This window comes from Sorex araneus, chromosome 1, assembly GCF_027595985.1.
Source record: "Sorex araneus isolate mSorAra2 chromosome 1, mSorAra2.pri, whole genome shotgun sequence".
Taxonomy (NCBI): domain Eukaryota; kingdom Metazoa; phylum Chordata; class Mammalia; order Eulipotyphla; family Soricidae; genus Sorex; species Sorex araneus.
In genome coordinates, this window is record NC_073302.1 from 178,117,859 (window position 1) to 178,144,916 (window position 27,058).

The following is a 27,058-nucleotide window of genomic DNA, read 5'->3' on the forward strand; positions in this document are numbered from 1 at the left end:
AGTTTCCCACTGTGTAGGTGCCCTTCCATAATTACAGGCATCCCTTTATAATCAAGAACTACTGGAAAGACAAGCATTTATAAAAACCCCACTTCTTCACCAACTAACACCTAACACTTTCAGTATCATTTTGTGTTACTGTTTGAAACAGTTGTTAGCATTAACAGTAGTTAAGTGCTAGAGATGTTAATGTTAGCTAAGTAGTCTGCATTGACCAAATATAACCATTATAACCGGGTGTGAGTGTCTGGGTTTGTTTTTGCCTGAGAAGAAAAGAATTGCTGAGAGCTGTGGGGTCTGCAAGGGGCAGGAGAATAGGCGGAGCAGTGCACTTCCCTCAGGAAGTATCTGAATCCTGGACCTCCTGGGCTGGAGCCTCCTGCCCTGGAAACGGCGTGTTCATCTACCCACCTGCATGTGCCAGACCATCCTTGCCTGCCTGGGATAACCTACTTGATCTTGGTGCTTGATCTTTCTGATAGGCTGTTGAGTTTAGTTTGCTAATATTTTGTTGAGAATTTTTGTACTAGTGCTCAGCAGAGAAATTGGTCGAATTTTTTTTTTTCCTATTTGGGTATTGACTAAGAAGGATTCCTGTTCTTTAATATTTTGAAAGTGCTTGAAGAGTAAAAGTTTTCTTTGAAGGTCTGATAGAACTCACCAGTGAACCCAACTGGCCCAAAGGTTTTGGAGGGACTCTTAGTTACTGTTTCCTTTCTTGTGGTTGGTCTCCAGGGGTTTTCTGTTTCCCCTTGCAGTTTTGGGAGGTGGAATGATTCAAAGAATCTGTCCATTTCCTCCAGGTTCTCCAACTGTGTAAAGTTGTTTATAGTTACCCCTCATGATGTCTTTGATGTCTTTGATTTCCGAATGTAACTTCTCCCTTTCATCTTCTATTTGGTTTATTTAGCTCTCTCTCTCTCTCTCTCTCTCTCTCTCTCTCTCTCTCTCTCTCTCTCTCTCTCCCCCTCTCCCTCTCTTTCCCTCTCTCTTCTTTCTCTCTCCCCCTTCCGTTCTCATTCTCTCCCTTTCCTTCCCTCTCTCTCTCCCTCCCTCCCCCTCCCCATCTCTTCCTCTCTCCCTCTCCCTCCTTGTGACTTTAGCTAAAGTTGATCTAGTTTATTCTTTTCAAGAACCAGCTTCTGGTTTCGTTGACTCTTTGTATTGCTTTCTTGACTTCTGTATTACTGATTTCTGCTCTGGTTTTTATTATTTCCTCCACTCTACTAGTTTTGAGATTTAGTTGTTGCTCATTCTCCAGTTATTTAAGGTTTTATTATCTTGTTGATTTGAGCTTTTTCTTTTCTTGTGTAGGTGTGTATTACTACGGATTTCCCCTCACTATAGTTTTTGCTGTGTCCTATAGATTCTGATATTTTGGTTCTTCATTTTTATAAATTTTAAGGAATCTTTTTATTTCTTCCTCCATTTCCTCTTTAATCCAGTTATTTTTGTTCAGTTTGCAGGTGTTGGAGTTTGTCCCCAACTTCTTTTTATGGTTAATTTCTACACTCATGGCATTCTGGTCTGAGAGGTTATATAGTTTGATTTATATTTTTGTAAATTAAAGATATGTTTGAGTTATGCCCTAGTAGGTGATCTTTTTTGATACACCACATCAATAAAAGGAAAGATAAAAATCATAGGATTATAATCAGTGCAGAGAAAGCTTTCATCATGATTCAGCATTCATTCATGATAAAAAATTGTCAACAAAATAGGAGTGGAAGGAATCTTTCTTAAGATAATAATGATCATCTACAACAAACAGCCAGTATTCTCACTCTAAAAAATTGAAAATGTTCCCTCTGATATCTGTGACAAGGCAATTATGTCCACTATCTCCACTTTCATTCAGTATAGTATTAGAAGTCAACAGTTGTCATTGGGCAAGTAAAAGAAATCAGAGGGATCTAAATTGGCAAAGACTACATTAGCTTATCATTATTTGCAGATGACATTGCAGATGCATAGACGAGCACTAAAGAGTCCACTAAAAAGTTCCTAAAAACAAAAACTCAATAAAATAGCTGGGTACGGTGTGAACAAACAAAAATCTGTTACATTGCTATATGAAAATAGTGAACTAAAATAGAGATCAAAATGAATATTGAATATCAAAGAGAATACATGCCGAAGTGTCCAGAAACATTACACCTAAGAATCAATTCAACAAAAGAGGTGAGAGATCTATACTGTTAAGACTATAAATCACATGAGAAAGAGAAAGAAGACCTTAAAAAATGAAAAAAAAATACTCAGGCTCATGGATTGGAAGATTTAATATTGTGAAAAATAACTGTCTTTCTTGAACTATTGCATAGATTCAATGCAGCCCACCTCCAGATTCTGATGATACCTTCCAGTAACCTAGATCAATCAATAATAAAGTTTGTGTGGAATCATAAAGCACCCTGTATAGCCAAAGCCATACTGAGAAATAGGAAATTCAAAGGGAACTCATTACTTAACTGAAACTATATTGTTGAGCTATAGTGATCAACAGTACAGGATTGGAAAAAGGATGGATTCTGACCAATGGTTTGGAATCAAGTACCCAGAAGACAGATTGGTAGATCTGTGGTCAGGTAGCTTTCGAGTGAGGAGCTGGGCACACGAAGTAAAGATAACCTCATTAGCAAGTGTTGTGGGGAAAATTGGGTAATCATATACTAAAAAAGAAAAAAAAGCTGGATACATAATCTCACACCTTACACAAAAGTCAGTCAAACTGGAACAAAGTTCTTGAGGTCAGACCAGAATCTGCAACACATATTGAGGAAAATACTGGCAGAACACTTCAAGATTTTGACCTGAGTTGTTTGCAGCAATAGGGTTCCAAAGTCAAAGGCAGCAGAAACAAAATCAAACAAATGGGACTACTTCAAATTAAAGAGCTTCTGCATGACAGAAAAAAATACGATTTAAATAAGAAACCCACTAAATGTGTGAAATGAGTGACTATTTGTACTTATCAGATAAAGGGTAAAAATTCAAGATACATAAAGAATTCAAGAGATCAACAACAAAATATGAAATGGACATTTCTCTGAAGACAGGCAGATGGCCACTGGGCACATGGAAAAGTGCTTATCATCATGTATCAGCAAGAAAACCCAAACCAGGACAACACTGAGATTTCATACCAGTGAAAATGGCACATTTAGAAAAACAAAAAATTGAAAACTGTCTGAGTTGGCCGGGATGTGGTGTAAAGGAACTTGCATGCAGTGGTGGTGGTAATGTTGCCTCGTTCAACCCCGATGGCAATCAGTTTGAGAGATTTCTCTGAAGAAGAATAGAGCTGTCATCAATTCCACTTGGTATCACCCCCAGGACACAAAAGCATTCCTTCAAAAGGGCCTAGCATGTCATTGCTGGCTGCATTACTAGGATGTGGAATGAATCAACATAGGTGTCCAAAGGCAGATGAGTGGGTATTGAAGTTGTGGCACAAGGGCACAGTGGAATCCATGCATCCACAAGGGACGGTGAGATCATGCAATTCACTGCAGTTTGGATGGAACGGTTAAAAGAAGTTAGTCAGAGGAAGAAGGAAAAAACAAGGTGATGTGACTTTCAGAACTCCAGTACAGGGGAATGCAAGGTTACATTTATCCTCGATTTTCAATCTAGGAGGAGAGGAAAGGAAAGAACCTAGGACTGGGCCTAAGACTAGAAGGATGTGAGGTGAGGGCCCTCTGGGTGTGCTGTGGAGGTGATGTGTATGCACCTGAACTGGAGAGCCAGCAACACTGAAGGCATCAGATCCAAACTCCACCCCGTCAGCAGGCACCCTGAGGGGCTGGGGTGGGGGGAGGGGGGATCCGAAGTTGCTGATGGGATTGGTGTTGAAACATAAGCCTGAAACTCAACTCTGACTGACTTTCTACATCACAGTACCTTAATAAAAACAAATAAACCAAAAAAATTTAAAAAGAATGAGGAGAAGAGCAAGGGAGGGAAATGGAAAAAAATAAAATAATTTTAAAGCCCAAAGTCATAATACAAGGCTAGAAAAGAGAAAGAGATTTTTTTTTGCTGTTGTTACGATAGAATTAAAATAAATGAGATGTTTCACTGACCATGTTAAAAGGCCTCCCTAAATTTTAGTCACAATCACGATCACAATCACGGAATCCCGTTGTTCGTCGATTTCTCGAGCGGGCTCAGTAACTTCTCCATTCGTCCTATCCTTGAGATTTTAGAAGCCTCTCTCCATTCAGCCTTCCTAATGATGCCGCATTAGAGGCTCTTTCAGTTTTTCCCTAAATATTAGTGGGGAACTAAAAACAAATCAAAGGGAAGATCAGAGGTGGAAGTACTGCTGTCTTTGTTGCAGCTGCCAGTAACCCTGAGTTGGAGCTGGAAGCATCCAGGCATCATTTTCTGCAGACTGGGCAATAGTGCATAGCCTGCTGGAGAAAGGGCAGTGCTGTGTTTACTCTTCATGCTTAACAGTTAACTTTCCTGTCGGATATTCTCTACTCCTTATCCAGCAATCACTTGTATCACTTGTCATCCTGTTGATCTTTGATTTGCTCGAGGGGGTGCCAGTAATGTCTCCATTAGTCCCCGTTGTCTGTTAGTGTAGCCCAGTGATATCTGCTCGATCCAGGAACAGGAAGAGCCTCAAACTGTTCATCCAGGGTTTTGACAAAGAAGTTTGACCATCTTGTAGGTGGACAGCCAGGCAGTCTTTGACGTCCCGTGGAATCCAGTCAGTTACAGCTCTAGTCCAGTGGTCTTCTCTGAATCGCGTTATGTACGTGTCCGGCCCATCTGATTTTTGACGCCTTGGCAAATGAGACAGCGTCCCTGATTCTTGATCATCGACAGAGGTTGGAACTCTGGATTGCTTCTCTCACTTGAGTGAAATGTGATACTCCAAGCATAGCTCTTTCGATTCCTCTTTGGGATACCCGAATAGCGTTCTCATCCTGTTTTCATAGGGCTCAGGTCTCCAAGGCGTATGTTAGTGCAGGAAGAACAGTGGAGTCGAAAAGATATGCCCAGATCCAGAGGTTCTTCATCCTCTTAACCACTTCTTCGACACTCTTGAAGGTGTTCCACGCTGCTCTTTTCCTCCTGCTCAGTTCTGGCATCAAGTCATTCCTCGTGTTAAGTTCTCAACCCAGGTATACATAGCTGCTGCATTCGGAGATGTTTGTTCCATTGAGAGCAAATGGAATGCCAGGAACTAGTTTGTTTTTCATGAACATTGTTTTGCTGAGATTCAGCTGCAGTCCAACCTTTCCACATTCATGGTTGAAGTCGACCAGCATTTGTGCTGCTTGGCCAATGTTTGGTATTATTAGAACAATGTCATCAACGAAGCAGAGGTGAAATAGTTGCCGACCGTCTGTCTTCACTCCCATTCCTTCCCATTCCAGTTGTTGAATGACATTCTCGAGGGTGGCACTGAAGAGTTTCAGTGAAATGGTGTCACCCTGCCGAACCTCTCTCTTTACGTCAATGATCACTTCCTTGTAGAATGGTGAGATCCTGTTGGTAAATCCATAATACAACTCGTGGAGGATCTTGATGTACTGAGTTTGAACACCTTGTTTGGCTAGGGCTTCGATGATCGTTTCAGTCTCAACAGAATCAAAGGCCTTCTTTGATTTGATAAACGTTAGACAGAGTGGCATCTGGAACTCTCGCAAACTTCAGTGAGTTTGGTCACTGTTTGGTAATGGTCAATTGTGCGTAATCCTTTTCAGAACCTGGCTTGCTTGCATGGTTGTCCTTCGTCTAGTGTTCTGCCTATTCTATTCAGGATGACTCGAATGAACAACTTGTAGATGACGGACAACAGGCAGATTGGGCAATAGTTGCCGATGTCGTGAATGTCTCCCTTCTTGTACAACAGGACGATCCTGGTTTTCCATTGGGACAGAACCTTGCATTCAGACAGGGAGCGTGTAAAGAGCCGAGCCAGTGTATTGAGGAGTACTGGGAGCAGATTCTTCAGGTGTTCGGGTCTGACCTTGTCTGGACCAGGTGCTGTATGCATGTCGGATTTTGGAAGGAAGGATCCATCCTGCGGAATTTAGTATGTGGGCAGGTGGACGTGGCTGTCAAAGAGATCTGAGTAGAAGTCGTGAATAATCCTCTCCATTGCCCTTCTGGAAGATGTGATAGATCCATCAGGATGTTAGAGGGCAGTCATCTTGGTCTTGTAGTTGGCGAAGGACAGACAAGCGTTGCGAATATTTTTCCTGGCTTCTGCTGCTTCGGCCAACACTGCTGCTTTTCTCTCTTTGAGGTCTTTGAGGAAGACCTTTTTATGAGGTCTTCCTTATCCAACAAATTTTAATTAAAATTTTTTTCCCACTTTAAACACTGGTTTACAAAGTTGTTGGTGATGATTTGTTCCAGACATTCAGTATTCCAACCTCAAGCCCACCACCACTCTCACCTTCCTTCCACCACTCTCTTCCATTTTTTCAACCACCTCTGAAGCCTTTCCCCAAAGAGGCGCATAACAGGGCTTGGTACCACTAAATGTATTGCTTGGTACCACTAAATGGTCAATAGAATGATCAAAAAATACTTCAGGAAAATGAAATTTCTGAAAATTGTTGTATCTCACAACAGGGACATTAAGTCTTTCTCCGAGGGTTTACTAAGCTGTTGCAAGTGGAGACTTTAACGTTTTGTTAGTTGAGTTGGTTGGCTTGTACATTGCATCCCCATTCAATCTGGTGTGCTTCTACTGGGCTGTTAGCATTATAGTTTGGAGATGTCACAGGGCTGCATTCGTGGCCACAGCTCCAGAAAATCGAGAATTCTTAACTGGAAAGTCTGGTCTGAGGCATGGTGGTGGCTGTTGGGGTGTGAGTGCGGCTGCCGGACTTTGATAAGTTGGAACTTGGCCTCCCCAAGATAACCCAGGGTTTCCCAAGATCACCCAGGAGGTCTCAGCCATGACTGGTTGGTTGTCCAAGAATTATCCCACAAAATTTAAATGAAAATTCCTTAAGGTTTTCTGCTCAGAATGTATTTACTGGCATCAGTATAGAAATAGACTTGTCTCCATCTGAAAAACTCCTCAAACCATGTGTATCTCTTCCAGCCTCTTCGATGGCTTTGCGGATGGACTGGGAGTTGCTGAAGCAATTTCTTACGTGGATCCTCAGTTCCTGACGTACATGGCCCTGGAAGAACGCTTGGCCCAGGCTATGGAGGTATTTCTGATGCTCAAAGTGCAGAATGATAAAAATTCAAGGTTTAAGGTTTATTTGGTCTTTATCTTTTAAAGGTGAAGTTTTCTGTAAGTTCAGTGGCAGCTTTTTTGAGTCTTCATTGCTGCCAGTTTGCCTGGATTGCAGTGCTTTCCGGTTTTTATTGCAGGATGGAAAATAGTCTGCTTACACCTAGAAAATACATTTTCCTCCCACTGAATTATGAGTATATTAACCTGAAATACAAGTATATTTATGACATGAAATTGAAGATCTCTTGGGGCTGGAGTGATAGCACAACGGGTACGGCGTTTGCTTTGCATACAGCCAACCCGGGTTCGATTCCCAGCATCCCATATGGTCCCCCAGGCACCGCCAGGAGCGATTCCTGAGTGCATGAGGCAGGAGTAATCCCTATGCATCGCCGGGTGTGACCCAAAAAGAAAAAAAAGAAAATGAAGATCTCTGTATAGATTTTGTTCCCATGACTTTCAAATGTTTTTTTTTTTGATGCTTCATGCCATTAGGATTTTTATTTCATCACATCACCACAAGCATACATTCATATATATGTAGAACATGATTTGCCTTCTTTATCTTAATATAACTGAAACAGAGAAACTTGCTCATAATTGTCTTCGCCTAAGGTGGAAAGTCCATTTTCATGTTTGAAACTTTTCACTGGACTAGTAGATTTCATCTTTAAACCATAGTTTCTAGAGGTTGGAGGAATAGTACAGAGGTAAGAGCTTACCTTGCAAACGGTCTACCCATGTCCGATCCCTGGTAACCCATGTGGCTGAGCATTGCCAGAAGTGACCCCTGAGTGCAGAGCCAGGAGTCAGCCCAGAGTGTATCGGGCAGGACACAAACTCCCCCACAAACACCGACCTCCCCACACATAGAAAAGCCACAGTTTATAAAGTGTTTCAGAGAAACTAATTTGAATGTTCAAAAGATGAGCAAACAAAAATGTTATCTGTGTTGGCGGTAATGTGGGCAAAAAAGAAATTTTCTCCCACTGCTATGATGTGTAGTTCAGCCCTGTGGAAAACAGTATGGAGAGTTCTCCGAAAAGTAAGAATGGAGTGATCATATGACCCAGCAATTGTCCTTCTTAGCTATCTACTCCCAGAACACAGAAACATTCACTCCGTAGGACATGTGCATCATTATTCATTGTAGCTCTTATACTTGTGGCTAGAATACAGAATCAACCCAGATACCCAACAGCAAAGGAGTGGCTTGTGAAGGTGTGAAGGTGTGGTACATACACAGTGGAATACTATTCAGTTGCCAGGAAGGATGAAGTCATGCAGTTTGCTGCAACTTGGATGGAACTGGAGGATAATCATGTTGCATAAAGTCAGAAAAAGAAAAGTTCCAGATGGTGTCACTTACCTGTGGTATATAGTACAGCAGGACAAGGGAATACGAGGTATGGAAGGGGGGGAATGCTGAGGTTGCCCTGTCCCTGGATTATAGAGCTGAGGACATGAAGGATAGAAGCTGAAGGGGAGAAAGCAAGAAGTCGATGGGAGGTAATGGACACGTTTGGCAGTGAAAAGGTGTGGCATAACTTTATATCTGAACCACAGAACCAGCAAATCTGAAAGCATGAGATCTAAAGTACAATCACCACACTTAAAAATGTGCTTGTCGGAGAGAAGAGGGGTGTGGGGCCAGGACAGAGCCTGGGTTCCTTGCTGGAGAGAAACCCACGTCGGTGGTGAGACTGATGTTGGGAAATTGGACGCCTGAAACTCGACTATGAACAACTAATCACAGTGCCTCATATTTTAAAAGTCTAAAATTTTCAGGAACATTAGCGTATCATCTTTATCTCAAAATTTCCTGAGGTAAGTAAGTACAGTGAGATTGGTAGGTCTGTGCGAGGGCACCAGGAACAGGCCCGCGTGCCACATGCTGTGGATCTTCCCTGGAGACTTGCTCTCAGCACTGCTCTGTTCAGCAGACACTGCTGTGAGGAGTCAGTGAGACGTTGCAGAACTGCCGAGGCTGTGCTGGCTGAGTGCACAGCCCCGCCTGGTCACGGGCAGGAGCCGCAGCAGATCCTCCTGCAGAGCCTCTGCCCTGGCCTCAGTCCACAGACATCGGGAGAAGAAGTAGGAAGTGGCCCAGATCCACTTTCACAAAGCTGATAGAAATGGCGACTGTGGGCGGAGCCCGGCGTTGGTAACGGGAGCCGGCGGCCCTTTGGCTGTCTGGCAGCCATGGAGCTCTTTCCCGCACACCTGTGAGCTGTCACCCAGTGACAGTACAGCTGTATTTCTGCCTAACAAGCTGCAGCTACTCCCCAGACCAAAGACTCTCCCTTTCCCCAGCATGAACAGATGAAAAAACAGTTCCAAAAGAGGTTGTATTCACTGCTGGCCTTATAATTGCAAATTATAAATTTAGTCTATCACTTGAGGGCTCTCTTTAATAAAAATTACAGTAAAATTGACTGCTTTATTAAATTAAAATGGGAAGGAGAAAAAATGGCATGCAGGCATAAACGCATATGTAACAAGCATTAGACAATATGCAAAACTATTATTCTTATTGGTCTATAAGTATATAATTGGTATATAATTCTCTGTAATTGGTCATACAAGCACAGAACTGTATTAGTACATAGGATTTCCTCCTATGTAACTCCTTGCATATTTTCCTTCTGTCAGCAGTTGAAGATACTTGCCTGGCTGGAGTGAGCCAAGTACACCTCAAAGACTGTGTTCTTGATCATTCTGCCTTATTGACAATTGTTTTTTTTTTCTGGTGACATACTTAGATGTATACTTCAAGTGACATTATCATAGAACCTCAAGTAGAAAGAAGTCTGGTCTGTGGAGGATAAGCTCCTACCCCTAATAATAGGAGACTTGGAGACTCAGAAGAGTTACGTCTAAGTCCATTCTGATGTTCCCATTATGAATTTCAAAATTATGTTCTTTATAATTTGAGAAATTGACGACACTAAGACTCTCTCTTCCTCTTTGATTTGGGGGCACACATGGCAGTGCTCCAGGCTTACTCGTGGCAGGGCTTGGGGGGCCATACGGGTTCTGGGGGTGGAACCTGAGACGGCCACGTGCAAGGCAAGCATCCTACCAGTTTTACTATCTCTCTGGCTCAGAATTGATCTCTCTAGTTCAACAATTTATGGTTACCTCCTATGTCTTAATTTCAGAAGGCTTCTTTATAGGGCTATTTAAACATGCCTTGGTTTACATTCTGTGTTTTACTCTAGGAGTTTCTGTGGCTGAGTTTGTCCTCTTTCCTTTGTTAGCTCACTTGGGCACTCAGAAAATCCATCTCACATCCAGTTTTAATGTTGCTGCCAAAAGGTTAAGTGCAGCTTCCTGGGCCCCCAAGACATGCCTTAAGTTGACACTTCCCTGCAGTCATTCATAGTGATAGTCTTGCTCACTGTGCCTACAGACCAGGGGTGGAGGGTCCCTTTCCTATTAGCAAGTGCCTCAGCACTGAATTCAAGTCAAAACACCTAACCAAACCATTTGTCAAATACCATTTTTGCTTTTTTAAGGAACCATTCCTAAAACCAGTTCTCTCGTCAGTCTGGATCAATCTCTAGAGGAAAATAGACCTTGAATAGAGGATTTTAATGTAAAGAATAACTATAACACCAGATTAGAGTATAAAGACAGGAGTCTGCTAGTACCCATTTAGGCTAGTAGGAAGTAAAGAGAATACTAAAGAATAAAGGAATCTCAGCTGTAAAGCGCAGTGTTCGATACTCTGAGATAAAGATACTCTGAGATAAAGCATTCCCATCCCCTGTGCCCCGGGCCAATGCCCAGTTTGGTGGGCACGAGCAACTCTCAGGTACGGCACCGGGCTGGCTCATCCTCCTTGTGATCTGCCTGTTGGAGCTCAGCAAAGATCGTCCCTCCAGAGATGAAAGCTCCCCAGTTGGTGACTGGAAGCACTGTGCTGTAGAGTCATCCCTCTCGGGGCCCAGGGAAGCTGCTGAAGCCAGTCCACCTCGTCCACTCATGGCAGGAATGTCCTGCTGGAGTGCTCCATGCTGCAGAGGGAGCCCACAATAGGGCACCCTCGCCATTGCTCTCAGCCCTGCAGACATAGCTAGCACCCAGGAGGCAGAGCCCTTCCTTCCCATGGAGTCTCCCCAGCGTCTTCTGACAAGGGGGAGGTATTAAAAGGCCCAGACCTAGTTCACGGCCGTGAACAACAGAGAGACAGTCATTCCACTCCTTTTCTTTCCACGGTGTCTACACACAGAACCAAATGCTTGTCTGCATTGCCTTAACTAGCAGAAAGCCCTCCTGGTGCATGCGTGTTGGTACAGGTGGAGGGATTCCCTTACTCAAAGGGTGGAAGTGGTCCAGTGCCCAATGAGAGATGCATCAAGTTGTGTTATTCATGGACAGTGAAATATTATTCAGCTATAGGAAAAGATGGAGTGTACTTTTTTGCTGCCACATCCATGAGAAAAGACGACCGTGTGATGTCATTCATAGTTACTATGTGAAGAGACAAAGAAGGGAGGAGGCAAACCCACTGAGAGCAAAGCCCGATTCTGATGGCAGGAGTTGGTTACCTGGGCCAGGGGTTCGGAACTGACAGGGCCTTGGACAGGGTTAGAGGGATGTCCACACTTTGCAGTCCTAAGACATGCAAATAATTGGTGAGCCAGTGTTGCCTGGGATTTTTTTTTTTAAGTTGTTTGCTAATAAAGAACTGTGACTTCTTTGTAGACCGCCCTGGCACATTTGGAGTCTCTTGCGGTGGATGTGGAGGTGGCCAACCCACCAGCCAGCAAGGAGAGCATCGATGGGCTTCCCGAGACTCTGGTTCTTGAAGATCACACCGGTAAAGACCCTGTTCATCTCTGATGTCAGGTCACCCATTGCCAGGTCATCTGGAAAAAAAATACAAAAAGAAAGTTTTATTAAATGTTTCTAAACCACATTCTGACAAACTTTCACTTAGTAAAAGAATATTTCCTGTTTTCTAAGTGGCTGGCTGAGAAAGATATTTTTCAGTCAGCTTTCCTACAGAAGCAGTGTTTAGTAAGTCCAACTCAGACAGAGCCGTCTTGCCGTTTCAGGAGTCAGTGTTTGGTGCCTTTTGCCTTCCTGAGATAGGTGTAGATTTGGTTGGTTCCATCTTGGTCTCAGTGGGGCGTGGTTGGCAGGTAACCTTCTCATCCTTTCAGCCATTGGCCAGGAGCAGTGCTGCCCGATCTGCTGCAGTGAGTACATCAAGGACGACATTGCCACCGAGCTACCCTGTCACCACTTCTTCCACAAACCTTGCGTCTCCATTTGGCTCCAGAAGGTGAGCACCAGATTGACTTTGGTTTCCCTTTAGGTTCTAAGTTTCTCCCGTAAGGTAATAGCGTAATGTCTTTTTCAATTAATTTAGCTGCGTATTTATACTACCTCTAACTTTAGTGTTCTAGGTAGTTATCTTTTAACGTTTACAGTTAGTTATAAGAAAATGTTTTCTTCACTAACATTCCTGGAAGAATTATATGGGCGCATAACCACTTGGCATTTCCTAGGACAATTAAATTTTGGGAAATTAGTCAGTATAAGAAACATCATTCAATGGTTATCTCTGAAATGGTATTTCCAACGCATCTCAAGCAAAGCAGCAGCCTTTGGTACTCTGCGGAGGATTGTAGACTATGCAGGTGCCCCGCTAATGTCAACATTGTATCTGAAAATGTAAATGAGCAGATTTTAGTAAACCACCAGGAACCTCTTAGTCTGGTTCTCGATATGCTATCATTAAATTTTCTTAAAAGAATTCTAGATAATTTTTTTTTTTTTACTTAAGAAGAACCTTTACTCTATCGTGTGGCCACATTCCCCCATCCCTTCTCTCCGTTCTCCTTTTCAGTGACCAGTACTCACATACATGCTTCCCTGTGTGCCACGGGGGTCACACCTCGGGCTGCAGAGAGGCCCGACATTGTGCCAGGCTCTGTGCATGGTGCCTGCGCGCGACACTGGGCATCACCTCACAGTGACTTCTACCCTCCCCAGGCTTCTGTGGACACAGTTTGCCTAAAGGATAGAAATTCCCAAGCCCAGAGCTGGAGCGATAGCACAGCGGGTAGGGCAGTTTGCCTTGCACGCCATCAACTGGGGTTCGATTCCCAGCATCCCATGTGGTCCCTTGAGCACCGCCAGGAGTAATTCCTGAGCGCAATGCAGTGCAATGCCAGGAGCAACCCCTGTGCAACTCCAGGTGTGACCCAAAAAGAAAAAAAAAATTCCCAAGCCCCTGCCCGGCTGCTTCACTTACACACATGGTCTTCCCTACAGCCTTTCTCCCTCCTTCTCTCCTCCTTCTTCCCTTTTCTTTCACTTTTGTCCTTTTTTGGGGGGCGAGGGGGCTTTTTTCCCCCATCTACTCACAGATGATCCTTGTTCATTAGTCTTACTTAGAAATTTCTGTTGCGTCCTAAGTAGAAACATTTGCTGTTGCTGTGCGAATCTCATGCTTCTCTCACCTCCGCTTGTCCTCAGCATCACGCCTCTGTACATTTGCTCTGACTCGCTCAGCCTGGCACGATCTTCCCTCTCCCTTCTGTAACATTACTTGATTTAGGAAGGTTCACCTGAAATTACACTCTTTTGCCCTTAATATCCCATTTCTTTAAAATCCCAAAATATCCTCGGATTTTGGGGAGGATAGGTCGCAGTACCTGACATCTGCTTTGTGTCGGCAGTGCTGAGCGATCCCTGCGTGTTTTCTCACCAGCCTGGCAGTGATGAGCCGGGATTCAGGCCAGCTCAGCCCGTGTGGTCGGTGTGTGGCGGTAGTGCCCGCGTTGCTCTGTCGGACTGACGCTTGGTTGTTTGAGAAGGGTACAGCTTGGTACTGACTAGGCCTTTCGTGGCAGTCAGGGTCTCCCTGCTTGCTCTGAACTGTTGCTTTTTGGCTCCTTGCAGTCAGGAACGTGCCCCGTGTGCCGCCGCCACTTCCCGCCCGTCGTTGTGGAGGCCTCTGCAGCTTCCCCGCCGGAGCCCGAGCGCGACGCCCCGCCTTCCGCCTCCTAAGGCCGACGTGAAGAAGACCCAACGCAGTGCATCAGCAGATCCCTCCTGACCGACGTGCAGATGATTATATAGAAATATATTTAAATGCTCTGTGTAGTCTGTGCCATGGTTTAGAGAGAGAATCGCCTTTCTAAACCAAACTTAGGTTGCAGGAAGTGCTAAACATTTTCCACCTGAATGTTGAATCCTTAGTTGACTGTGTTCACATTTCAACTGTAAAGTCAAGCTTATCAGTGAATTCCTTCCAGAAGAAATAATCATCTATGTGGCATATAATATTGTTTTCGTCTGAGTGTTGCCACTAAGTGATTATGATTAAGCTCTCCTATTTGCATCAAATGTGAAGACTGTGATCACAGCAGTGGTAAAATTTGGTTTCATTGGAAATAAAAAGATTTCTAAAACATGGTTTTTTTGCATTGGTTCCTTTACTTTTGCCACATTAAAACCTCTTGGTAAGTAATACTGAGTGGTTTTTTTGGAAAGTATCTACTTTCCCATCAAAATTAGGACTTTTTACAAAGTCAAACAAAAGCTAAAATTCTCAGTAGAGCATTACAAAATTTTAAAGTCTGAAATTATAGATAATAAAATAAGTTATTTTCTTCTAGTGGTGGATGTACTTAGAGTGATACTAATAAGACATGCAGCATGATTGCTGTGTCTGGAGCTAGAGGCAGAACTAGTAATGCATAAGGACTGTGCTTGGTGCTCAGTGCTGTGAGGTGGCTTAGGGGCTGTGGGATAAAGTTTTACTTGAAGGTCCAGAACACTTGAGGCATATTAGTTTAATAAATATTTGGTAATTTATATAGTCTAAGATAATTTTGGTTCTGATGTATTTTGGGAAGTGTGAGAACATGCATAAAAGCTTTAACACTCTGTTATGTTCTGAAGGAAATTATGAATACGTCAGAAAGCTAGAATATTAATTGTACTAACTTATATAAAAAATGAAACTAATAAGACTGTTAATGGCCATTAGTACCATTTTTAAAGCATATCTAAGCTATACCTAGGTTAGAATTCATTCTTTCAAAAGTATTTTGGAGTAAGGAGTGTTCCTATTAAATTCTTGGTATTTGTTGCTTTGTTTTACCATAATGTGTTTTGGTAATATCATTTACCTGGAACTGAAATAAAAAATAGGTAGTTTAAGGTAAGCCGATTACACCATGGTGAAGAAGGGAGTAGATAGGATGACTGCCTAGTGTGGATGGAACAAATATGTGCATAATCTCTTTCTTGCTTTCCTTTCTCTAAAAGAGATAAGGAGATTCTGACCTCAGATTTGCCCTCTGTACGAGTTCTTTTCACAGATGTCTACAAAAATAAGGGAAACAGCTTTCCTTATTCTTTCTTTATTGAAATGTGATCCATTGGGTCATCTTGTGATTATAAGACCCCAATTGCTATTGCATAGCTTTCTTTCTGTGTGATCGCACTAATAGTAGGCAAATATGTGCAAATCTGGAAATAATATGTAACTTCCATATATGATTTGAGATCAGCACCCGAGAATGATGGGCATCAGAATACACACTTGAGCAAGGAAAACAGCAAAGCACTTGGTAAGTTCACATCTACCCAAGTAGTACATTAATTATTTATTTAGTCCGAATATATAAAAAGAATACATGGCTTCCCCAAAGCAAAATTTTGTTTGTGTAATTTCTCTATATTTCATCTGTTTTATTCGTTCATAAGTGAATTTTCGCTGTTGGCACATTGGAGGCTTAATACAATACTTGCATTCTAATTTTTGCATATATTGTAAATGTGTCTGGTATTTACAGCAAAAAATAAAATACTGTGTAGCCTTTAATGGGTAAAAAGAACTGAACATTGCATGCATGTAATGTGGTGAATTTGTAATTTAGGGGTTTTTGGGGGCTTCTATGGCTTTGGAAATGCTGACATTCAGGCCTTAATACTGCATTAGCTAGCATGCTGCCCTGCTGATGTATATAGTCACTGTTGTAAAAACTGATCTTGCTTGTTTTCTACTCTGATCTTTCCATACCATATTTCACTAATGATTTGTCAGTGTCAAGGATTCAAATCAGATTAAAATTACTTCTCATGTGTATATCGTGGAAATTTGTGGTTAGTGTAATTTTTTGGTTTATTTTCAAAACTTTGTGGCTAGTGTGATTTTTTTGTTTGTTTGTTTTAAGTAATATTTATCCACTGTGGCACTTACTGGTTAAGCTCACGACGCCAGACTTCTCTCTAATAAAAGCCACACATTATATTTAGGCAGTATTAAGGGACCTTGATTTTCTTCTCCTAGATAGCAGCTGTCCCAAAGAAAATAATTCTCCGCCTGTTGAGATTTAGCTCTTGTCTTCCTGTTGCTGAGGCGCGTGGTCCCTAGCTGAGCAGTGCTGGGAGCTGAACTGAGGAGAGCTGCTGCGCTCTCTGCATCCATCTGCTGCCCTCCTTCATTCTTGGCGCCCCATTGTCTCCAAACAGCTGCTGTGAAGGAGCAGAGTTGAACAAGAGTTGACTTAAGCCTTTTTGTTTAAAAAAAAATTCAGGTTTTAGCATTTTTATTGTAACAAACTGATAGATGATAAGGCTAGTAAGTTTAAATACCAAAATATTGTTTGATTATAACTTGGATCCTTTTGAGAAAGTTGAGATTATATGAGAAAGTAGAAATAAGTATGAATGTTAATAAAATTGTTTTTCTCATTTCTCTGTTAAGCGACTTGATCTAATTTTATTTTTAAATATTTTCTTTTTCTCATAATATGAATGCTAATATTTAAAGGTAGACCATGTGGTTTTCTTTTGTGTTTCTTAATTGTTTATCTCTAAGCAAACTAATTCTTAAGATTGTGATCTGGATTTATATATAAGCTGTAAAATATATATGAATTGTTAAAATGGAATGCAAGTTTTTCAAAAGCCCAGGTCTAAATGTAATGATTAGTTTTTTGTTCTACAACCCCAAGTCATCATTTTCCGTGTAAGTCATTAACAAATAAACAGGATATACTCAGTGGTCTTTTCCAACATTTAATGTGCAGTCATATCACTTCTGTCATTGTAAACCCACAGGAATAGGGTTATGGCAAGGAGCAGCTCTTAAGGAAATCTATAGACGACTTCTGAGCGCATGAGTTTGCCTCCTGCGCAGTGATCCAAGAAGGCCCTTCTGAAGCCAGGATTTACAGAAGTGCTTGGTGGACCTCCCTCTGGTCCACCAGAGCAGCCCCTGCCTCCTCCTGCCTACTGATAGTCCGGCCTAGAGAGGGCATGGCCCCAAAGGCCCTCGGGCTCCTCCTGAGCAGCCATGAAGCATGGTCAGAGCTATCTGCTTTAGGAGAACTTCTCAGGACTACCAAAGGCCCCCAGCTTCTCCCCCATTTTAGAAGGGTACATTGAACACCCAGAGTAGGCTATGCATTCCATTAAAAGAGAACTATTCGTTTTGTTTAGAAGCTTTAGAAAATTTCTGATTCTCTGTTAATAGAATAACAGTTTATACGCTAGTTCAACAGTGTTAGAGTTAGCAGTATTGGTAAATCTCTTCTGTAGCACCTACATCCTAAACATAAAAGTGTTTATTACAGGATGTTCATCTGGTCACTGCTTTAGGAACTGGAGTCATTCAGAATCCCTACAAGGTGTCATTTCATGGGTCCAAGTGTGACACCCAGTAGCACACATGTGAAACAGCACCTGCCTTTTGTTTAGGGCCACTTTTCTCGGTCTGCACCTGCCAAGCCTGGTGGGGGCTCTGCTACCATCTCCTTAAAGGGCTGCTCACAACCATAGTCCTTGAGTTATTACCAACCTGAAGTGACTGACCCTTACCGTCAGATGGCGAGTCCCCTGCATCACTCTCTCATGCCTGATTTCACGGCCTGGCAGGTAACAGCTGCTGCTTAACTGAAGGACTAAATCCACCCTTACTAAACTAGTCGTGTTCTTTACACATGTGTAAATACATACAAATACACACATGCATTATTCTTTCTCTTAGTTTTGTGCAGTTCAATATTGATAAAGCATGTCTTTGGTATGCTTCATCTAATAACTAGTAACTTTTCCCAAATTATTGATAATGCAGAGAACTGAGTGAAGTATCTCTTTCAGAATATCTTTATGTGACTCTAATTCCATTGGTCAGGAACTGAAGCAGCTAGCAATCATGTATTTTCTTTCTTAAAAGGAATTGTGTTGTTTGGCTGGCAAAGAAATTGCACTGTCATTGGAAATGCCTCATTGTTAGTGAAACTATACTACCTCCTTTCCCAACTGACCACATACATTGTATATTTTTCTCCCCTACAGTTCAGTAAGCAATCAAAGCCATCCTCATTTTTATTAAATTCTGGAATATTTTTCTCTCAAAAATTATACTTAAAGTAACAGACCTTGATAAGTCAACTCCTCTGCTTCTGTTGTTTGCTACCAAATCTAAATTATAGGTTAACTACTATTTGCTCATTGTTAAAGGTTTGGGCAGGGGTAGGGGGTGGGTGAATATTCTTTGTTGATATACAGCATCATGAGAAATAAGGATTGCTTGTCATTGTTCGATTTCAGCACTGCCTTTTGGGATTGGTGAAAGTTCATATTGAAAATCCCCAAAGCATCCTAAGATCCCTCTAAGGAGTCGGGAGAGTTGACAGGGAACTTCACTGAAGTCAGAATAAATGAGGCTTGATTCATACTAAGTTCACCTGGAGGCTATACTGAATTCACCTAAATATGCGTTTGTGTTCCAATCTGTTAGACCTGGCATTCTTAATTGTAAGTATGCAGTGTTTATAGTAAAAATCGGAGGTGGGCAGTGGCGTGATCTTTGTCTTCTTAGAACCGTTGCAACTATTCAGCCATCTCCCTGTGAGTGGAAGTAGGCTGCCTGCCACTATGATTTCTTGCCCTTCCAGTATAACTTTTTGTGGTCATTTCTTTTCATTATAACAAACATTTCTTACTAATAAGATTCAATAAACAATTTATTTTTTAGAGTGTAAGAATAGTTTCCATTTATAAAGCTCTACTTACTGCAGTAGCACGCCCGCTGGGTTTTGTTGGCTGGTTCCACTGTTCTTGCAGTGCCTTCTGAGCACGGCCTGCACCCCGGCCTTGTCTTCAGTGTGCATCTGCAGAGAGGGTGCATGTCCTGGACAGATTGAGTCACCTCTGAGGAACTCAGCCTCGATTCTCAGCAGGATAAGGGGCCTCCCTGCCTTGCCTTGCCTCTGCCGTAGATCAGCAGTGAGAGTTGGTTGAAATGCAGATGGGAATTTTGAAAGAGCAGTCAAGGGGAAGGAATTTGTTCAGTGTACTGAGACTTTCAACAAGACTTTCCCTTGTTATGCTGTTTTGTGGAGAGAAATTACAGAGAGAAACTTTTTCCTTTATTAATAAGCTGTTGGCCAATGCTTATATGCTGGTGGCCAGTGTAGTAGGGCTCAAGTCCTCACAGTGATACTTGCCGAGAATGTCCTGTCTGCCTGATAGTGTAGAAGGCCTTACATTTTTCTGTAGAGAACCTCTCTCTGCCTGGGAGCTGTGTGGCATTTTGTTTTCAAACAGGAAAACCTCACTGATGTGACCGCCTGTATCAGTGACTAGCCACTCTTCGGAAGAGCCTGGATTCCTTCCTTAAGCAGCCATGGACATTTACTCTAAACACTTGATCGCTCAGTAAAAAACAACCCCCAGGTCGGAAAAGACATTTGGCACAAGTTTATTTCGAGTCATTTTCTGGAATGCTGCTTCATCCTCATTCTGTTTGTCAATTTTATTACTTGTTGAATAAACCCAAGGGGCTTCCCTCTCTACTATCATATTGACCGAGGAAAGAGAACTCCTCATCCCAATCTTGGCCAAGGAAAACCCTGATTAGTGCCTTTACTGAATGTCAGTTATCATTCTGTTCCATCAATGATTGTGGCCAATCAGAATAAGAATGTCAGCTTTTGTGGGTGTGGCTGTCGGGCCTTGGAAGCACAGGGAGGTTTGGGGAGGTTGCCCATATGGGACTCCGTGCGAGCTTGGAGATTTGGTCACAAGACCCGCATACCTGAGTTTTTCAGCAGATTCATTCTCATCTCTCAACCCTGTGGAGATGGGCTCTGGAAGTTTTCAGCTGCCAGGGCTCTTTTGGGGCTGGGTTCACCCCCTCGCTCCATGCCCCGATGAATTCATGGGGTGTGGAAGCATCTCTGCAGCTTGCTGCCTCTTCTGAGATTTATTTGTGAGTCTGGATCCTGGTCAAAGGGGCTTGTCAGAGATGCCGACACTCACTTACGGGGTAAGAAGTGCTGCACGGTCCTTGGGAATCTCATGCTTCCATGGCTGTGCATGCACTTTTCTCCACACAGGGCTCTCGAACCCTCTAAGACTGGATCTACATTTGTGAGACACAGGGCCCAGGCTGCAGCAGATGTTGTCAGAGCATAGGCCACCACCTTCGTGCTGTGAATATCCCTTCTTGTCCCAGAACTGCAGCGGCTGAGAGTTTATCTAATTTGCAATTTAACATATCTCAGATTTTATTCCTCACATCACTCCAGGCTGTGGGAATTTCCCAGTTGCCTCCATTCACTTGGCTCCGGCTTGCTCAGTCTGATGCGGAGTCTGACCCAGGTGTATGCATGACACATGATCTTGTGCTGCAGATGAGAGTACCTGAGCTTAGGAACCGCACTCAGCCAGGGGCTGCTGGCAGCGGACATGCCTGTATCCCAGGGCAGGACACCACCCATTGGGTCTGCAGAATTTGCTCTCTTCGGGGGCTGGGGAAGCAGACTTTTCTAAACAAACATCTTTGAACAGAGCCAGCAGTGCTCTTATTAGAAGACAGGAGAAACAAGAAACCACGTGCATTGTCTCTCAGCGCTGCAGGGAGGGGACAGGGCAGGCCACAGCTGGGCAGACCCAGGGCGGCACTCCAGACCATGTCTGTTGGTGACCGGCTGCTGAAGCTAAGCAGATCCAGCTGGTTCTTTCACTTATGTTGGGCGGAAAGGAAGTCTCTGCAGGAAAAAATTCTCCTCATGTCTCCAGACAAGGAGGGATATCAGTTGCAGGCAGCCCCGTGATGGAATGGGAGTAGCAGAGAGGGCGAATTCAGGCCACTGTTGGATGTGTTCCATATATTAGGAACTTTGGAGATGGGTTTTACATGCACTGTTTTGGCTGGTCTTAACCTAAATTCCTAGTGGCACACTTGGAGTCTACAGACACATTGGTGGTCAGGTAAGTGCCAGGGGACTGGAAGGAAGAGCGGAAGCCAGGACAGCTCGGTGTCGCTCACCTCCTTGTGGGTGAACCAACAAGGTCAGTGTAGATGCAGTATTTCCTTTTACCGACGTTGGCAGACTCTCACCTGGAAGTTCAATGTTCCCCAAAACAGTTTGAGTTGAAATAAAAGCACTAAACATTTACACCAGAAGCCACGCAGAAGTTGATAATTATCTGTATTAATAATTCTCGAAATTCCAGGTGTGGATTTCTTCTCCCCGCTGAGGCAGACAACGGGCTGGGAGCGTGGCTGGGGACAGAACTTGCATATCTGAGCACCGAACTCAGTCCCAGCAACACCAAAAACAGCATCGAGCTGCAGAAGTTTGTTACTTGTAAATTTACTCTGGAAAGAATGCTGTCTGCATTTTCCTCTCGTCGACCCATGCAGGTCCCACCGTGCTTACACCTAAACCGGGGCAGTGTTGGGAAAGAGCAGACTCGTATTTCTGCAGCATAAGGCCTTCGTCATGCATAGATTTTGATTGAGAGCAAACAGCCAAGCCCTGCTGTTCGTGTGAAGCCACTGTGCTGGGCCCTCTTCTGTCCTGAGTGGTCTCAGTCCAGACAGCCCGGCCCCAGGCCCACCCCCACTAACCCACCGCAGAGCACGCAGAGCAGGACCAGAACAACATGGCAATATATGTTTTCCTGTTCAGAGGCCGAATTTTTCCCCCAGTAAAGGAAAATGGGTTTGTGGAAGGAAATTCACTTAAAGAAATGTGAGGAATGCGTGCTCCCCAGAGAACACGGCTTTTCCAGAGTAGAATGTTCAGAAACTCTTGGTACTTAGAGCCAATGAAGCTTGAAGATGAAACACTGATCTGTTTCCTTCTGAGGAGGCATTGACTTGCCCAAGATCACAGCCTGAAAATGATACAGTAACACTTAAATTCAGGTTCCTGGTTTCTCCCCGTGGTGAATGCTACGTTCCTGCTTGCTTTATGCCAAGCAGAGTAATCCACAGCGACTCAGGCCAGCATCTAAGTTTACAGAAGCTCTTTTCTGATATACAGAAGTGGCTTGTATTTCCCTATAATATAAGGGAAATAAACTGTGGATAGGTGTTCAAATGCCAGCAGAGTGGGGAAAGAATGACAAACATCAAGACATCTGCTTGTGATTTCCTATTTTCCTGTTTCCCTTTCAGGTCAGTGTTAAGTTCAGAAAGACCTGGGATATGAAGTGTAGAGGAAAATAGAGATAGAACTAGAGATGAAATGAGAGAAAAAAGAACACAGGATGGGAGAGCAGAACTAGGGCGAGAGAAAATTAGAACAAATCCAGCTTCCAACAACTGAGAATTTACCAGTAGCTACTTGACACAAAACATCAATGTTAAACTTCTAGAGGATTTCGGTTTTGTGTGTTCATGCCGGGTCCGTACCTGGCAGTGCTCAGGGCCTACTCCTGGCTCTGAGCTCAGGGATCACTCCAGGCACGTTTGGAGGGGCCACCTGGGATCTGGCAATCAAAGCCTTACCTGCTGTACTCTCACTCTGGCCCCAAACTTCTAAAGGATTTAAAAATAGAAATGTCATTTAAAATTTTTTAATTGTATTTTAACAACACATAAGATAGCAAATATACATATATGGAGAGGACTCAAAGGACTCAAAGAACTGAGGTGTGTCCTTTGCTTTAGGAGCCCCTGTTTAATTCCTGGCACCTTGAGGTTTCTGAGCACTGCAGGGGTCCCCTCCCACACAAACAAGGGCAACACAGGAAGGACCGTGTCCCCTATCAAAGTTTTTGATCTCAGCCTCCGTGACTCATAGGGGGACAGTGAGCAGGTCTTGCCAGGGCGAGAGAGGGAGGGTGAGACCTGTTCCCGGTCACTTCCCTGCGTCCTCACCGCCTCGCTGCCCACGCCGGCTGTGAGAGCCAGAGCCTGTGTGCATCCAGGCCACACCCATAGATCGTGTCCTTCAAGAATCCATTGTCCTGCGAGGGTGGACTGTGCAGAAACTCCCCACGATGCCCATTGCCTGTCTGCCACAGCAGCTCGCCCTGAAGAGGTGCCAAGGCTCCAGTTTCTCAAGACTGGTGGCTTGAAGGTCAGAAACTTCCTCCACACTGGGCTCTGCTGAGCCTACCTCTGCTTGCTGGCCACTGGTTTGGCAGTGGGACTCTGATTCAGATGAAAGCACGGAACAAAATGTTGAGCTTTTTGAGGATGGCAATACTGATTAATAATCCCTAGGAGTCCGCTGCCTCTCGGAGAGCCCAGTTAGCTACCGAGAGTATGGAGCCCGCACGGCAGAGCCTGGCAAGCTACCCGTGCGTATTGGATATGTCAAAGACAGTAACAATAAGTCTCTCAATGAGAGATGTTACTGGTGCCCGCTCGAACAAATCAATGAGCAATGGGATGACAGTGAAAATATTGAAGGAGTCCGCTGATTGCTTCCAGGTTCTGAAGGATACCTGCTGGATAAAGAAATAAATGAGTGCGGGCAACATTGTGTCTCATACGTTTAGCAGCTTTCTCTAGTAAAGCTGCTACTGCCAGAGACCAGATGGACAAAAGTTGGAGCATCAGTGAACGGGAGAAGCTCTTTGCACTCAAATGCAAATACCATTTTAGGGTTCCTCAGAGCAGACTCAGCCAAGTCACAGGGGAAGACAAAGCCCTTAGTCTTCCTGCTATTCAGAAGTACTGACTGCCCTTCTCTGACTTTTCCCTATCCCTTCCTCCTTCTTCTCCTTCCTGCCCTCATTCCCTTCATCAGACAGAATGCTAACACTCAGCTGCCCACTCAGCCATTCACTCAGCTACCACTCAGCCTCCCACTCAGCCTCCACTCAGTCTCCCACTCAGCCTCCCACTTAATCATTCACTCAGCTCCCACTCAGTCTCCCACTCAGCCTCCCACCCAGCCTCCCACCCAGTTTCCCACTCAATCATTCACTCAGTCTCCCACTCAGCCTCGCACTCAGCCTCCCACTGAGTTGTGACATGTGAGTCTTGAATCTTCTCTTGCTGGGTCACTGTGAAGGCTTGTGAAGTACCGAGTCCTCCTGGGCACTCACTGGGCTGGGAACTCTCCTTCCACACTCATGCTGGTTGAGGGATCATAGTTTGGGGGAGTGGAGTCTCCTAAGCAGTGCTCAGGGGGCTAGGGACCTCTTCAGGAAATACTCAACCAATGTTTAGTGTGGGACCCGAGAGAGCCGCGGGGCCAGGCGTGTGGTGCCAGACTCCAGAGCTGCAGGGGCCCTCCAGGGCCGCCCTGGCAGGGTCGCACACACACCAAGCAGGCGTCCTAACTGCTGTGCTGTCTCTTGACCCCAGAGATCAAATCTTCATGCAAACAAAAGTGCTCTTCCCACCCCCCTAACCCCCGAACCCTGCCCCCACCAGTAGTTGCCAATCCCCAGCGGAGCAGATGTGACAGCATTCCAGGAACGCAGTCGCACAGGGAGGGCTTCCAGGCCGACTCAGCTGGAAGGCAGGCAGTCTTGCTTGAGCTCTAAAGTTCAGAACAGTGCTTTGAGCATAGCTGGAATGGGAATGATTGTCTGCATTTTCCTGACACCCTGGAAAAGACTTGCATCTGCAGTTGCCATGAATGAAGCTCAGGGCAGCCTGTTTGGGTCATTGAAACTGCTCCTCCAGGCAGGACTAAGGTGATCTCGTATTAGGAGTCTAGTGTGACCAGCATAGCTGGAATTAGTGGACTGCAGAGGCAGAAGGATCTGTGTTATTTAGTTCATGCAAGTTCAGGAAGACCGTGGCATCACGATTTATAATACTGCTTTCAGAGCTCACCAGGTAAATGGGACAACAAATTGCAGGAATCTACGATTCCTATGCCTGGACAGAAAGAAATGGACAGTGAGGAAAAAAAAAACAGACATACTAATTAACCTGGGAATATTTAAGTATATCTCCCTCATTTGTTATTTCTGTTTCTTGTATGATAAAGTACCTCATGTGGACCTTGAATTTTATAATATATAGAAAGAACCTAGTTTGGATGAGCCTCACACAAGAAGGAACGGGCACAGGAACCCAGGTGTGCAGGACCCGGGGCCAAGATCTCCAAGGCTCCTGGGATCCGGACTAGGCCTCTTCCACCCAGATCCCCCATTTTCCAGTAGCGAGGCAGTCAAACCCAGAAACTGCCCCTGGCACTGTGTAATCCCATCAACAGCCAACATACAGAGACTCCCGGAAGCTTGGACAGCTTATAGCCTAGTTCTCCCTCTCACAGAAACTTGAAAGCTACCAAGAGTCTATTGCCCGCTCAAGAGAGCCTGACAAGCTCCCAGTGGCATATTCATATCCCAAACACAGTAACAGATATATAAATACCTTTCAGAGAGCCCGGCAAGCTACTGAAAGTATCCTGCCTGCACAGCAGAGCCTGGCAAGCTACCCGTGGCGTATTTGATACACCAAAAACAGTAACAATAGGTCTTGTTCCACTGACCCTGAAAGAGCCTCCAATCATTGGGAAAAAAAGAGTAAGGAGAGGTTGCTAAAATCTCAGGGCTGAGTGTAATAGAGACGTTACTGGTATCTGCTCGAGTAAATCAATGAACAAAAGGATGACAGTGATACAAGTGATAGAAAGAACCTAACAAAAATTATTATTTCCCAGGGCCTTAAACATGACAGGTATAGCCTTAGAAAAAGACATTTGCTTATACAAATAAACCATTCTCCTGTCTCAGCCTTTATTGATACAAAGGGCATTATTTTTCTTTCTTTATTTTTATAACTTATTTATTTTTTAATTGGTGAGTCACAATGAGGGTACAGTTACAGATTCACACATTTTCGTGCTTGTTTTTCCCTCATGCAATGTTCGAGAGCCCATCCCTCCACCAGTGTCCATTCTCCACCACTTATGAACCCAGTATCCCTCCCACCCCCCTATCCTATCCCCCCCACCCTGCTCCACCTCTGTGGCAGAGCATTCCAATTTGTTCACTCTCTCTAAAGGGCATTATTTTTCATCCTTTGTCTTATTTCTTAGTTTGCTTAGCAACTAAGAAGGGAAAGGTTTGCTATTCTGATCTCAAAACCTCCAACAGAGAGCATTCAAATAGTAGGTATCCTTTTCCTGAGTTTTTTCAATTAGATATCATAATTACAATAGTGGGCTAGAGCGATAGCACAGCGGGTAAGGCATTTGCCTAGCATGAGGCTGACCCAGGTTCAACTTCTCTGACCCAGGTTCAACTTCTCTGCCCCTCTCAGAGATCCCGGCAAGCCTAGCAAGCTACCTGTGGCGTATTCGATATGCCAAAAGCAGTAACTACAAGTCTCACAATGGAGACATTACTGCTGCCTGCTCGAGCAAATCAGTGAGCAATGGGATAACAGTGACAGTGACAGTTACAATAGTATTAAATTCATTATTTTGTAACTACGGAGCATGACGCCAGTCCCTCCACCATTAAACCACAGTTACTTTCCCCACCCCTAGATCCCAGTTTCATTGATTATATTTCAAGGTTTGTTTCCATCCAGATTTGTCTAATTCTTTTCTTTCTTTATGCTCCACAGAGGAGCAAGATCATCCAGTATTT

General features: G+C 43.9%; 1 protein-coding gene across 2 annotated transcripts in view; it reads left to right on the forward strand.

Annotated features, from left to right (window-relative positions):
- PJA2 (praja ring finger ubiquitin ligase 2) overlaps positions 1-17,268 on the forward strand; it is a 75,244-nt gene extending 57,976 nt beyond the window's left edge. For both annotated transcript variants that reach the window (XM_055131220.1, XM_055131227.1), the window contains 4 exons: positions 7,079-7,190; positions 11,930-12,044; positions 12,391-12,512; positions 14,138-17,268. In XM_055131220.1, coding sequence (XP_054987195.1) covers positions 7,079-7,190; positions 11,930-12,044; positions 12,391-12,512; positions 14,138-14,245 — 457 coding nt within the window. In that variant the 3' untranslated portion in view covers positions 14,246-17,268. The remainder of the gene's footprint in view (positions 1-7,078; positions 7,191-11,929; positions 12,045-12,390; positions 12,513-14,137) is intronic.
- The last annotated feature ends 9,790 nt before the right edge of the window (positions 17,269-27,058 follow it).